General features: G+C 44.8%; 2 protein-coding genes across 3 annotated transcripts in view; one reads left to right on the forward strand and one right to left on the reverse strand.

Annotated features, from left to right (window-relative positions):
- Window positions 1–1,415: 1,415 nt before the first annotated feature.
- On the forward strand, window positions 1,416–11,874 carry LOC129697921 (gamma-glutamylaminecyclotransferase-like). Of its 2 annotated transcripts, XM_055636656.1 has the most exons (3): window positions 1,416–1,554; window positions 4,685–4,811; window positions 11,280–11,874. In XM_055636656.1, exons 2-3 carry the CDS (start codon window positions 4,724–4,726, stop codon window positions 11,756–11,758), a joined length of 567 nt encoding a protein of 188 aa, XP_055492631.1. In that variant the 5' UTR covers window positions 1,416–1,554; window positions 4,685–4,723; the 3' UTR covers window positions 11,759–11,874. The 2 variants fall into 2 exon arrangements, with proteins under 2 accessions (XP_055492631.1, XP_055492630.1); XM_055636655.1 differs by lacking the exon at window positions 4,685–4,811 and having other exon boundaries at window positions 1,422–1,554.
- Window positions 11,875–13,712, reverse strand: part of pcca (propionyl-CoA carboxylase subunit alpha) — a 426,732-nt gene continuing 424,894 nt past the window's right edge. The window contains exon 24 of the mRNA XM_055636654.1: window positions 11,875–13,149. Within this exon, the coding sequence (XP_055492629.1) occupies window positions 13,081–13,149 (69 nt within the window). The 3' untranslated portion in view covers window positions 11,875–13,080. The remainder of the gene's footprint in view (window positions 13,150–13,712) is intronic.

Below are 13,712 nucleotides of genomic sequence, written 5' to 3' on the forward strand. Positions count from 1 at the left end.
GGGCAACATCTCTGGAGAACATGGATCGGTGACGTTTGGGGTCAGGGGCCATCTTAAAACTGGTAAACAGAAACCTGGAAGAGAAGAGGGCAGGACATTTTTTGTTAATTGCCTCATAGACAAATTAACTTGACGGCGAGTTGTCTCCTGCCTCGTGGACCTGTTTTTGTTTTTCCAAAGTGTCTATCCACAGGATGCCCTGCTTTCTCAGACTCACAGGTAAGTCCCACAAGGACATTTGTTGGTTGATTGACTCCTGATTGCACCTTTAGTCAGTGTCAAGACATTTTCACAAACTACAGATGTGCAACGAACCTGACTGCTCCCATGTCGTACCTGCTACACCTAGAACTCTTTAAAAATACTTCTCTTCACTTAAAAAGAAAAAACAAATAGAATTTAATTGTTATATGGTTAAAAGATAAAGATCACATAAACCAACATGACCATCAGATCGAGAAACGTCTAACTGCAGATTCTGGCTTACAAAGAAAAGACACAAAGTGCCGGAGTACTGCTGCGGGTCAGACAGTATCTCCAGAGAATAGACCATCAGAGCAGCAACCAGAGAGGTGCCGAGATAGTGTGTAGCAAAGATCATAGAGCCCTTTGCTCTAGTATCTTTGTTGTGCAGGGCTGATCTGTCAGCCCAGACCAAAGATACTAGACTTTGGCCCATGAAGAAAGACTGGATAGTCTTTCTTCATGAGACAGGACTGTCTCACGAAGAAAGACTGGATAGACTTGGTTTATACTCTCTAGAATTTAGGAGATTGAGAGGGGATCTTATAGAAACTTACAAAATTCTTAAGGGGTTGGACAGGCTAGATGCAGGAAGATTGTTCCCGATGTTGGGGAAGTCCAGGACAAGGGGTCGCAGCTTAAGGATAAGGGGGAAATCCTTTAAAACCGAGATGAGAAGAACTTGTTTCACACAGAGAGTGGTGAATCTCTGGAACTCTCTGCCACAGAGGGTAGTTGAGGCCAGTTCATTGGCTATATTTAAGAGGGAGTTAGATGTGGCCCTTGTGGCTACGGGGATCAGAGTGTATGGAGAGAAGGCAGGTACAGGATACTGAGTTGGATGATCAGCCATGATCATATTGAATGGCGGTGCAGGCTCGAAGGGCCGAATGGCCTACTCCTGCACCTAATTTCTATGTTTCTATGTGTTTTCGTTCCCTGGAACCAAAGATCTATAGGATCTTTGTGTTCAAGTAACTGCAGATGCTGGAAAATCGAAGGTACACAAAAATGCTGGAGAAACTCAGCGGGTGCAGCAGCATCTATGGAGCTTCGCTGAGTTTCTCCAGCATTTGTTGTGTACCTTCTATAGGATCTTTGCCTGGAACTAATGTTGCAACTGTCGCGACGCGGAGAGCTGCTGCCGCGTTGCACGACTTTGCATGCAAGTAGGGCACCGGATCCCTGTCCTTCGGGAAGTGACGCCTTCATCGTTCAGGAGCCACCCTGAGCAGCTAGCACCGCACAGACTGCAGACCGGGATCTTTGCTGCAAACAATGTGCTTATTTGCACAATCATGATGACTGCGGGTGAGTATCGGACCGGTAAACAGGCACTATTTTTTGTTTTTGTTGTTCCGTGTGATTAATTGCTACATTGATAGGCTGCGGCCAATTCCCGCCCCGCAGCAGACGCTTGGTCGACTCGTGCTTGGGATCCGTGTCCAGTGTTGGGTGCGTGTGTGTGTGTTTGGTGATTTCGTTGCTTTGCGAGGGATTCGGGCCTTCCCCGTGCAGTTGCAAATATCTGCAAACTATACAGGTTAGCCTCCGGGATGTGAGGCTCGGGGAGGCCCGGGGACCAGTCGCCTCCTCACTGGGTTCCCGCTAAACAAGGCGAAGGGAAAGCAGGGTCACCGCAGACTGTAGTACGCGCCCGCGCTACAAAACAACGCTCACAATTAGATGCTTCTAAAACTAAGTTAAAATTGCTTCAATGAGAGATAATCAGGAATGCAAATGCCGACGAAGGGAGGTGCGGGCTCATCAAATATTTTGTTTTCAGAAAAAGGAAAGGCGGATGGATTAGATTAAATTGCATTTATTTCAATGCTGCATGACTTGTGGCCGGATATGGGGAAGGCTTGCTTGGGGTACAGGGGAGGGATTGAATAAACAAAGATCATGGAGCGGATTTTGTGTTTATAAGCGAGTTCGGTATTCCGAAAAAACGCACGGAATTGTGGGATTTGTCAAAAGTCATTAGTGATAAAGAAAAAGCGAACAAAGGGCTGGTTGAATAAATTATTAACTATTTTACCAATGAATTAATCTCGAATTCTGTCAACTCAATAGCTTCCTTTCTTGTTCTGCTGTTCACGCACTGCTTACGCAGTCCCAGTTCTAGTTCAGTTCATTAATCTGCAATTATGAGATATTCAAAAAATGTAATCCTTAATATGTTTGCTATACTGGAATAAGAAAATATTACTTGCATTTGAAACATTTTCTTATCTTTATTCATAATTTATGTGCAAAAATATATTTAATCTGAGGAACGGGGGAGGGAGGTAGCGTGAAAGCGGGATGTAGCAGCGAGAGGGGGCAGATGCGAGTGGGAGACGGGGAGAGATTGGACCGGCGGTGAAACATTCTCAGCAGCTGAGCTGCTGCGTGTACACAGACCTGCGTGGCATCTGTAATCAGGATCGAATCCAGGTCTCCGGTGCTGCAAGCGCTGTTGAATTGCTACTGGACCGTCCCCTCCTGAATGTCCCATCCCTGTCTGGCGTGACCATGGACTGATGGGACACCAGCCCGTAGCATTGGCGACCCCAAGCTTACAGCCAGCATGGAGAAGAAGCGCTAACTCCAGCTCAACTCTGCTCAATTCCCGAGGAACCCGTTCCCCGATGGGCCGGGGACTGTCAGCTGCACCTCGCACCTTATCCAGAGGCTGTCGGTTAACCCCCTCGGTGCCGTCAAAAGCCGAGCACCAGTCATCAACGGGAATACACACAAAATGCTGTGGTAACTTAGCGGGTCAGGCAGCATCTTTGGAGAAAAGGAATAGGTGACGTTTCGGGTCGAGACTGCTATTAGAGTGCATCCTGTACTGGGTGGGTTTCCCTGCTGGTTCTGGTTTCCACTTGCGTTCAAATTTCCCCAGGTGTGTTAATGAGGTGGCTGCCCCTGGGAGAGTTGTGAACATCTGGGGTGAATAAAATACGGTTCACCTATACGGGTGTTTGATGATCACTGCAGACTTGGTAGGCTGATGGCCTTATTTTATTCATGGCCTTAGTTGCTATATAATTTATGATGTAGGTTGAATCCCGGCCTTAGATAGTGTCTGCGTGGAGTTTGCATGTTATCTAAGTGACCCTACGGGTATACCCCGGGTTCTCCAGTTTCCTCCCAAATCGAAAAAATGGCAGGTTTGTGGGTTTGCAGGTTTGTCCCCGTTCTTCAGGGAACGGGGATTCCCCTCCGCCACCATAGATGAGGCTCGCACCAGGGTCTCATCCGTACCCCGCAACACTGCTCTCTCTCCCCATCCCCGCACTCGTAACAAAGGCAGAGTTCCCCTGGTCCTCACCTTTCACCCCACCAGCCGGCAAATACAACACATAATCCTCGGCCATTTCCGCCACCTCCAACGTGACCCCACCACTCGCCACATCTTCCCATCTCCCCCCATGTCTGCCTTCCGCAAAGACCGCTCCCTTCGCAACTCCCTTGTCAATTCTTCCCTCCCCTCCCGTACCACGCCCTCCCCGGGCACTTTCCGTTGCAACCGCAAGAAATGCAACACCTGTCCCTCACCTCCCCCCTCGACTCCATTCAAGATCCCAAGCAGTCGTTCCAGGTGCAACAAAGGTTCACCTGTATCTCCTCCAACCTCATCTACTGCATCCGCTGCTCTAGATGTCAGCTGATTTACATCGGGGAGACTAAGCGGCGGTTGGGCGATCGTTTCGCCGAACACCTCCGCCCAGTCCGCAATAACCTACCTGAACTCCCGGTGGCTCAGCACTTCAACTCCCCCTCTCATTCCCAATCCGACCTCTCTGTCCTGGGTCTCCTCCATTGCCAGAGTGAGCAACACCGGAAATTGGAGGAACAGCACCTCATATTCCACCTGGGCTGCTTGCATCCTGATGGCATGAATGTTGAATTCTCCCAATTTTGCTAGCCCTTGCTGTCTCCTCCCCTTCCTTAACCCTCGAGCTGTCTCCTCCCACCCCCCAGCCCTCGGGCTCCTCCTCCTCCCCTTTTTCCTTCCTTCTCCCCTCCCACCCCCCATCAGTCTGAAGAAGGGTTTTGGCCCGAAACGTCGCCTATTTTCTTCGCTCCATAGATGCTGCTGCTGCACCCGCTGCGTTTCTCCAGCAATTTTGTGTACCTTCGATCTTCCAGCATCTGCAGTTGCTTCTTGAATACAAGTGAGATAGGCTGCATCATTATTTATCCACAAATAAGATCTAATGAACTAATCTTGAGTCTTTTGTTAACTGGCTGACAGTCTTTATTTTGCCATCTCTTGATTTGCTCTTACTAATGGTAATAAGTTTACATATCTGTGGAATTTTAACTATTTACAAATTTGACTTGAGTAATAACTTTTTAAAAGTACAATATTTTACTTTTAAAGCAAGTAAATGACTGCCATTACAACACTGATTATATCTTTTGGAATTTTCAACTATTTCTCCAACAGATTTACTGTGTTAAATGAAAATTGCTAACAATTCAGTGGATGCTTACCGTACAGAATGTTCTGAGCACCATTAAATGCTTTTCAACACATTGTTGGCAAAACTCTGACCCTACCGTGAAGAAATTTGGTGAGTCTAGTACATAGTGATAATCCACATTTTTAAATGGGACTGTGCAAGGAATGTATTTCATTGGCTTTATTGTTGTGTGAGTCATACTGTGTGTAAACAGGCCCATCGGCCAACCTGCCCACACCGACCAACATGCCCCATGTCCCACCTGCCTGTGTTCCTATTCATTCTTTCTTCCCTCACCTTAAAAATATGCCCACTGTTTCTTGATTCCCCTACTTTGGGTAAAGAAAAACTGTGCATTTACCCCATCTATTCATAGAAACATAGAAATTAGGTGCAGGAGTAGGCCATTCGGCCCTTCGAGCCTGCACCGCCATTCAATATGATCATGGCTGATCATCCAACTCGGTATCCTGTACCTGCCTTCTCTCCATACCCCCTGATCCCTTTAGCCACAAGGGCCACATCTAACTCCCTCTTAAATATAGCCAATGAACTGGCCTCAACTATCTTCTGTGGCAGAGAATTCCAGAGATTCACCACTCTCTGAGAATTCCAGAGATTCACCACTCATCTCATGATCACCCCTCATCCCCCTGTGATCCAAGGAATAGTGTCCAGGCTGTTTGGTTACATCTGCAAAAAATGCAATCAGATTTGTGAGACACAATCTCTCACGTACAAAACCGTGTTGACTATCCCTAATCAGCTTGTCCATCTAAATGCATGTAAATGGTTTTTGATTGCCAATTCTTCCGTGCCTATAGACAGCATCAGGTAGTATGTCCCAGATCCAGCCATGCAAAAACTCTCTCCCCCCCCCCCCCCCCCCCCCCCCCCTTCGGCTATCCTACACTCCGTGTCTTGTGGACACCCAGCCTTCTCTCCCTGGAGGCAATTTCACCTTATTTACTCTTTCAAAACAGTTCCTAATTTGATCTCCTCCAATAAATCTCGCCTTAACCCTATCTGTTCTGGGAACGAGAACTGATCTTCTCCACATTTTCCAAAAATGTGAAATCCCTCATCCCTGGGACAGTTCCAGTAAAACTACCTTCTCACCCTTTCCATAGCCTTGACATCCATCCATCCTGAATAGGGGACCCAATGCTCCAGAAGAGATTACCACAAAAAGGTTCAGCATTACTACTTTTTTGTACTCTTGCCTTCTCTTAATAAAACTATTCAATGAGAATACAGCCCATCTTCTGTCTTACTTCCACTTTCCTGACTGTTCTCCTATTAATACCCTTGGATTCCGTGCAGTGCAAGAATATGGATCTTAAAGCAATCCCAAGAGACAGAAGCAGAGAAAGGCATCAGAATCCATTGAGGAAACTTCATGACTTATATTGCATAAATAGTTCTGGGAAAGGTCATTATTAGGCTGGAATGAGGCCAAGTAACTTGTCGCCCAGGGTGATGATGTCATTTCTGGGCTTTTTATTGAAATGATTAAACTGCGCCTTGTACCATTTTTCTAACATTTTATTATTTTATTATCCACACAATCACATCTACTTTGGTCTAGACTTGGAACTAAAGTTATCCAGTGATATAGCCAAACTATTTTAAAGTATTTATTGTCTCAGACTTGGACCTAAATTACCTCAAGATCTTGCTTCTTCCTCTCTTGGACCTTTGTCAGATGAATCACAATTCCTATGTTGTCGGAGAGAAGGCATTTGGTTCCTAATGGTCAATTGCTATACTGGTGTTGGTATGATCTTCAGCATTGATTGAATGAATAGAAACATTGATTTGCTTGATTTTGTGCATTGATGCATATACAATTGTGAGAGACAGACATACAGGGAACTGCAGATGCTGGTTTACAAAAAAAAAGATACAAAGTGCTGGAGTAACTGGACGGCATCTCTGAAGGACATGGATAAGTGACGTTTCAGGTCAGACCCTTCTTCGGATTGATTTTAGTAGGGAGCAGAAAGTTGGAATAGAAGTGTGGGCAGCACAAAGCTGTCAAATGATAGGTGGATACAGGTTGGATGTTGGATAAAGGCCTGACATGAAAAGACAAACGATTGTGAGATAAGGAGATAAGATGCATGAAATGTGAAGCCAGAGGAAGAGAACTAGGGTTGACATAATAACTTCCCAAGGAAAGTGTATCAGAAACAAGTGGGCATAGGTTTAAGATGAGAGGAAAGGATTTTAGAGGTAATCTGAGGGGGAAATTTATTTTGCACAGACAGCGGTTAATATCTGGAACTTGCTATCAGAGGAGGTGATAAAATCGGACACAGTCTCTTAAATTGAAAAGGCATTTAGAGTCACTTGAATTGGAATGGTATAGAAATATATGTCCTAATATGGGTGAAGTGGTATCAAGTTACTTGAGTATAGCGGGTATTGAAGCACTCTAGAGGGAAATCTGGAGGCCAAAAAGGGGACAAGAGATAGCAATAATATGACAAGAATAATTTCTTGTGATGTTCTAGATGGAAACGAGCTAGTGTCACTTCTGGGCTCGTGCATTATGTTCAACACATTCGACACAAGATTGGATTCATTTAAAACTGTTTGAACCAGTGGTGAATACAAAGGAGACTAAGCTGGTTAATATTTATTTGCAATTCATGCCCTCCCATTGCTGTGTTGATGGAAAGGTTATGAACCTAAATTATTAATAATCTCTCTGCAGATGCTGACTGTCTATTTCCAACATTTTCTGTTTTTACCAAGGTAAATGTAGATTGTGCATCCATTTAAAGTGCCTTTACAAAGTTAGTTGGGTTAAATTCTTAATAGTCTGAAGAAGGGTCCCACCTTGCAGCGTCGTATGTTCATTCCCTTCCCAGATGTTGCCTGATCTGCTGAGTTCCTCTAGCTCTTTGTGTTTTACTTAAGATCCAGCATCTGCAGTTCCTGTGTCTTAGGGTTAAATCCTGGAAGGACTACTGTTTGTTCCTGGAAGCATCGAGGGTATTGTCCCACGAGGAACATACACTGTGCAACAGAAGCTGGTCTGTGAATGTGTAATTGAACAGGACATGGTGAAGGTTAAAACCATAGGCAGGAGAGTTTGGGAAGAGCTGTGGTAGGATGGTGAGAGCTGCGATTAGTGGAGTGCCAAAGGGTTCGGTGCTGGGCCCGTTACTGTTAAATCATCTACATCAATGTTTTGGATGAGAACATACAAGGGCAAGATTAGCAAGTTTGCTGATGATACAAAAGTGAGTGGTTTTGCAGATAGTGAAGATGGTTGTGAAAGATTTCAGCAGGATCTGGATCGATTGGCCAGGTGGGCTGAGGGATGGTTGGAATTTAATACAGAGAAGTGTGAGGTGTTACATTTTGGGACGTCTTTTTTTTTTGGTGCCTCCTCTTGGCCTCTAGTGTAAAACCCCACATCGTCCCCTCTCTCACTCTCGCTACTTCATCTCTGTTTCATTTCAGTCTCTCCGTCTGCCCACCTCTCCTCTCATGGCCTCGCGTTCATACCCGCTTGGCCCCGCAGTTCTCTTTCCTCCCCCCGACCTCTCCCTCTACCCTCTCTCTTGCTGTCTCTCGTTCTGACCCTGTCCTTTCCCTCGCTCTTCCCCCCCCCTTCTCCTCCCTTTCTCCTATTTTCCTTCCATGATCCCTCTCCACTCCCTTCTGCCTCGGTGTCCTCCTTCGCCTCTTCCTATTGTCCGTTCTTCACTCCCTCTCCCTTCTCTCTTCTTCCTCCCCTTCTCACTCCTCTCTCCTTCCCCGTCTCTCCTTTCCACCCTTTCTCCCTCCTCCCTCACCGTCGGCTTCCTCCCCTCTCCCTCCCCCTTTCTTTCCCTTCCTCCCACGCACTCTCTCTCCGCTCTCTGTGACAAAGATCATAGATGCTCTGTGAGTTACCTCACACTCCCCAGTGAGATGATTCCTTGTGTTTAAGAAGGAACTGCAGATGCTGGAGAATCGAAGGTTACACAAAAAAGCTGGAGAAACTCAGCAGCAGCATCTATGGAGCGAAGGAAATAGGCGACGTTTCTGGCTGAAACCCTTCTTCAGACGGGGATAAAATATAATTGGGGTCCGTTGCAGGTCTGGGTTAGTGAGGCCTGAAGTTCAGGGAGTGTTGATGTGAGATTCCTTGTGTGTTTGTTTACCCCTCTCTGCGCACATCCTGTCCCGGAGCTACGAATGCCTTTATAGTGAGGACAGTTTTTCTCCGCTGTGAACATCGACTTGTGCAGGGATCGCCAGGATCGGTGTCACTGCCACGGGTGGAAACATTGTTACTGGCTGAGAGAGGTGGAAGATGGACTGTTAGCGCTGGGGCTGGTATCCCCACTGTGGGATTCCAGTAGCTGAGTTCCGTGTACTGAAACTCCATCCTGACTCAATAACTTGTCTTCTGGTTAGCAGAGTCTGTGCAGTGACAGTGGTCGTGTTAAGCTCCAGATTGATTTAATAGCCTGCCTTCTGGCAGCAGAGTCTGTGAGTGTTGCACTGGGGGGCCTGGATATGCAGTCTGTGTGCAGGGCACCAGGCAAAGATACTATAAACATAGTATTCTAAGTGTTATAATAAACATAATATTACATAGTGTCCAAGCAAAGATACTATAAACATAGTAAACACAAACTGTTCCCCCGCAACGCTGATTACACTGCGAGAGGCAAAACTAATAACTGAAGTTGGGTCGGGTTTACTGAAATGGCGGCAGTTACGCTCCGTTGCGTACTACACGTCAGTCCATTGCATTTTGCAGGAGTGGTCTATCTTGCTCCACTCTATGATCTTTGCTACACAGTATGGTAGGCCTCTTGAGTAGTGTTGTAAAGCAGAGTGATCTAGGAGTGCAGGTGCATGGTTTCTTAAAGGTCGAGTCGCAAGTAGATAAGGTGGTCAAAAAGGCTTTTGGCACATTGGCCTTCATCAGTCAGAGTATTGAGTACAGAAGTAGAGAGGTCATGTTGCAGTATTATAAGACATTGGTGAGACCGCATTTAGAATATTGTGTTCAGTTCTGGGCACCATGTTATAGGAAGTATATTGTCAACCTTGAAAAGGTTCAGAAAATAATTACGAGGATGTTGCCAGGACTAGAGGGTGTGAGCTATAGGGAGAGGTTGAGTAGGCTGGGTCTCTATTCCTTGGAGCGCAGGAGGATGAGGGGTGATCATTTATTAGAGGTGTACAAAATCATGAGAGGAATAGATGCGGGAGATGCCCAGAGTACGTAAATCGAGGACCAGAGGACATAGCTTCAAGGTGAAGGGGAAAAGATTTAATGGGAATCTGAGAGGTAACTTTTTCGCACAAAGGGTGGTGGGAGTATGGAACGAGCTGCCAGAGGAGGTAGTTGAGGCTGGAACTATCCCATCGTTTAAGAAACATTGAGACGGGTACATGGATAGGACAGGCATGGAGGGATATGGACCAAGCGCAGGCAGGTGGGTCTTGTGTAACTGGGACATGTTGGCCGGTGTGGGCAAGTTGGGCTGAAGGGCCTGTTTCCACACTGTATCACTCGTATGTTGAATTGTGAAGTCTTGCAGCAAAATCTGGCATGTGTGTTCCCTGCAAAATCTGGCATGTGTGTTCCCTGCATGACCTTTAACCAAGAACATTGGTGCAGCGGAGATGGGCTGAGGTCTCAGCAAAGAGTGGACACTGCAAATGCACTTTACCCAGGTAGTAGCCAATTTGAGTCAGCGTCTTGTCCCGTGTGCTTCAGCACGGATTGTGAACCAGACGGGGAAGGGAAAAGGGGTGGAAGGAGGGGAACTTGACACAATCCGTATGGGTGAAGAGTCGGGTGCCTTTAATTGCCTTGCAGAACTTTGAATTAGGAGATGACAGAATTCCAAGTTAAATGCAGTCATGTTCAAACACTTGTGCTTTCTGAAAACATTTTTATATATGGATCTTGTCATTGGGGACTTTTGGCTTTGCATTCCAATCTAAGTCTTGCGAAAGAAGATATTCGCATTAATTTCTGTTCACAGGGAGTGTCCCGCCTCTGCTGCTTGCTTTAAGCCCTGTCATTCACATCTAAGCAATAAGATGACATGGCCAAACAAAAAGGTCTTGTTTCATTTATTGTTGTCTCAGCCACAGTTGCATCAGAGGCTGTGGAACTCGTTCCCACCGGAAGGGACGGAGGTGAAGAACATAAATTAGGTCGAAGGGGAAGCTGAATTAGCACACAGCAGAGAAGGAAGTGGCAGGGTAGATAGAGAGGCTGAGACGAGGCGGGTGTGTATCAAACCATCTGCTTCTGTAATGTAATACTTCCCACAAACTAAATTTTAAATGTATTATGCATTCACTTTGGGATGGCACAAAACCTGATCCTGAATGTCTTGCACTTTCCCAGAATACCTTACCCTTACGTTTGTTAAGCAGGAAGCATAACTGCTGATGACAAAGGCAGGATTGTGTTCAGTGCGTCTGCCTTATAATTATTGCCCTTTTAAGCACCACCGCTTCAACAAAAAAAAGTGTTATTTTAGGTTCATGATTTTTCAAATTCTCTTGTTTTTTCAAATGTCTAAAACTACTTGATTTTGTAATCTGCAGGCAAAATGACTAGCGTGTTTGTGTACGGCACTCTCAAGCAAGGCCAGCCCAACCACCACTACATGATCAGTGGAAATAAGGGGAGGGGGAGGTCTTGCGGCAGTGGCGTTACAGTTGAAAAGTATCCGCTAGTCGTCGCAGGAAAATTTAATATCCCCTTTTTGCTGAACGAACCAGGATCGGGACATCATGTCACTGGGGATATTTACACCGTTGATTCTCAACTGCTGCAATTCTTAGATGAATTTGAAGGTTGCCCAGAAATGTACCAGCGCAAGCAGGTGAAGATCCGCACGGTGGAGTGGAAAGCTACGGACAAGAGGCTGTGCGTTCAGCCCGATGCCGATGGAATGCTCCCGTGCTTTGTGTACTGCACCAGTACATATGACAGAGAGTGGTTAAAGCTTCCTTTCCACAGCACCTATGATGCCTTCGGGAAGTTAGGGCAGCCAAAATACGTCATACGTGACTGTAGGTAAATAGAAGCGCTATTGAAGATGATGGCTCGACATGTTAGATTTTCAATCTTGATTCATTTATACAAATAATTCTGTCAATTATGTCTCAAGTTTATTAAATTTTATTCCACACCAAATCTGTATCTTTTTTTTATTTCATTGGTTAAGATTAGTAATGTACAGGTAAGTCATTATTCAAGGTAGGCACATTCATCCATCTTTGCATTGGTTACTTTCAATCTTGGCTCTGCATTTTTGAAGGCTGTTTTACTTACGGATTTGGAGTTGTCAGCCCCATTTAAGTCGGAACATGGTAGCAGGCTGCAAACAATGTTGTGGGAAGCATTATTATTGTCAGATCACAGTGCAGACCTGAGCAAATACTGACCTTGCAGCAATGCTGTATTTTTGAGGGTGAGATGACTCATCACAGTGCTGTGTAGGAAAGAACTGCAGATGCTGGTTTAAATCGAAGGTAGACACAAAATGGTGTCAGGCAGGGATGCTGCCTGTCCCGCTGAGTTACTCCAGCATTTTATTTCTAACCTCATATGATAGTAAATACTGGGTGCTCCAGGCCAATACAATGTAATGTAGTCACAAAATTAGGCAACAAAAAAAAAAACAATTCCACCCATTGCATTGTCAACACAGCTACTGTGGGAGTGAGGCCTGCCTGAGTGGATGGGGAGAGGTTGTAGCATCTTGTAGCAAAATTGAAAAAGTAGAGGTTCCCTTTAAGAATAAGAGATGCCCATTTAAAAGGAGATTGGCAATTATTTTCTTTCAGAATGTACTTTTTGAGGGAAAAAAAATTCAGGATCCTTGACTATTTCTGGGGCAGAGAAGGATGGATTCTTGATCAGCAAGGGGTTGAAATCAGAAAAGCTACAACCTTATTTGATGGCATAGCAGGCTTGAGGGACTGAATGGCCTCATTTAATTTGTATGATTTTTGTGGATTCAATGTTATTAGCATCTGCCAATAAGACCAGTAGCAGCGTCAATCAATTGGGCAGGTTGAACACAAAAAACAAAGTAACCTTATTTCATGGACGATCTAATCTGTATTCAGTTCTGAGGAAGTCACTTCTGAAAAAAATTGTCTGTATTCTATTAGTGATTTACTATTGTAATCAACCGTTCAGGCCAAATGTGAAAGTACTGACCTACGCTACAAAACACTTTTCCCCCATTCTGCAAAAGTGAATAAATTATTAGAGGCATCATAAAAAAAATCCATATCGGAATGTGTACTGGAGTTGTAGATCAGAGTTACGATCAAAAATCTGGAGACATGATGCAAAGTAAATCTTCTAAAACACTCCTCTGTAAAATGGACGTCACTCAAATTCCATGAGAACATCTCCTTCTCCCACGGTGTCTCCTGGCTTGCAGTTTAACACTTTAACCTAGAGAAAGGAGATCAAAATGGTTAAGGCACCGTCCTAGAAATAGACATGCCGATCAATATAATGCTGTTGTCTGCAAACACACAAGACATATTTTAATAGGTCATTGATTGAATAATTAATGTTGCTTCTCTGCAGATGCTGCAACCCTCTTCAGTATATTCCTCATTACTGCTTAGGTTCCATTTTTTTAAATGTAGCCGATCATAAATTAGATTCTGTTTCTAACCTGCATTACACTTCATTTTACACTCTTTATTTGAATTTCATTAATTAGATCAATATGAACTAGTGAGGGAAGACCAGGTCTTGCCATATCATGAACTATCTCAAGAGTTTATAATTAAGCTGAAATGATTGCAACCTCGAAAAACTGCTAGTTGGAACAATATCTTAAAATTGATACATAAAATCCAGAAGCCGCTGACATTGCCAATTCGTAACCGCTCGAGGTCCTGAGTCTTAGTGTCTGATCGACATTTTCAATTTAAACAGCTTTTTACTTATGCCTTTAAGTGGGATTATTTAATCATTTTCATAAGAGACCAGCAGTCGCAAGAAGA

Source organism: Leucoraja erinacea, chromosome 6, assembly GCF_028641065.1.
Source record: "Leucoraja erinacea ecotype New England chromosome 6, Leri_hhj_1, whole genome shotgun sequence".
In the NCBI taxonomy this organism is placed as follows: domain Eukaryota; kingdom Metazoa; phylum Chordata; class Chondrichthyes; order Rajiformes; family Rajidae; genus Leucoraja; species Leucoraja erinaceus.

What these genes read in the sequence shown, in the direction of transcription:
- LOC129697921 (XM_055636656.1), top strand. Translation starts at nt 4,724, where the DNA reads ATGCTTACCGTACAGAATGTTCTGAGCACCATTAAATGCTTTTCAACA. An exon ending in CCCTACCGTGAAGAAATTTG is followed by an intron (nt 4,812 to 11,279) that starts GTGAGTCTAGTA and finishes TGTAATCTGCAG; the next exon opens with GCAAAATGACTAGCGTGTTT.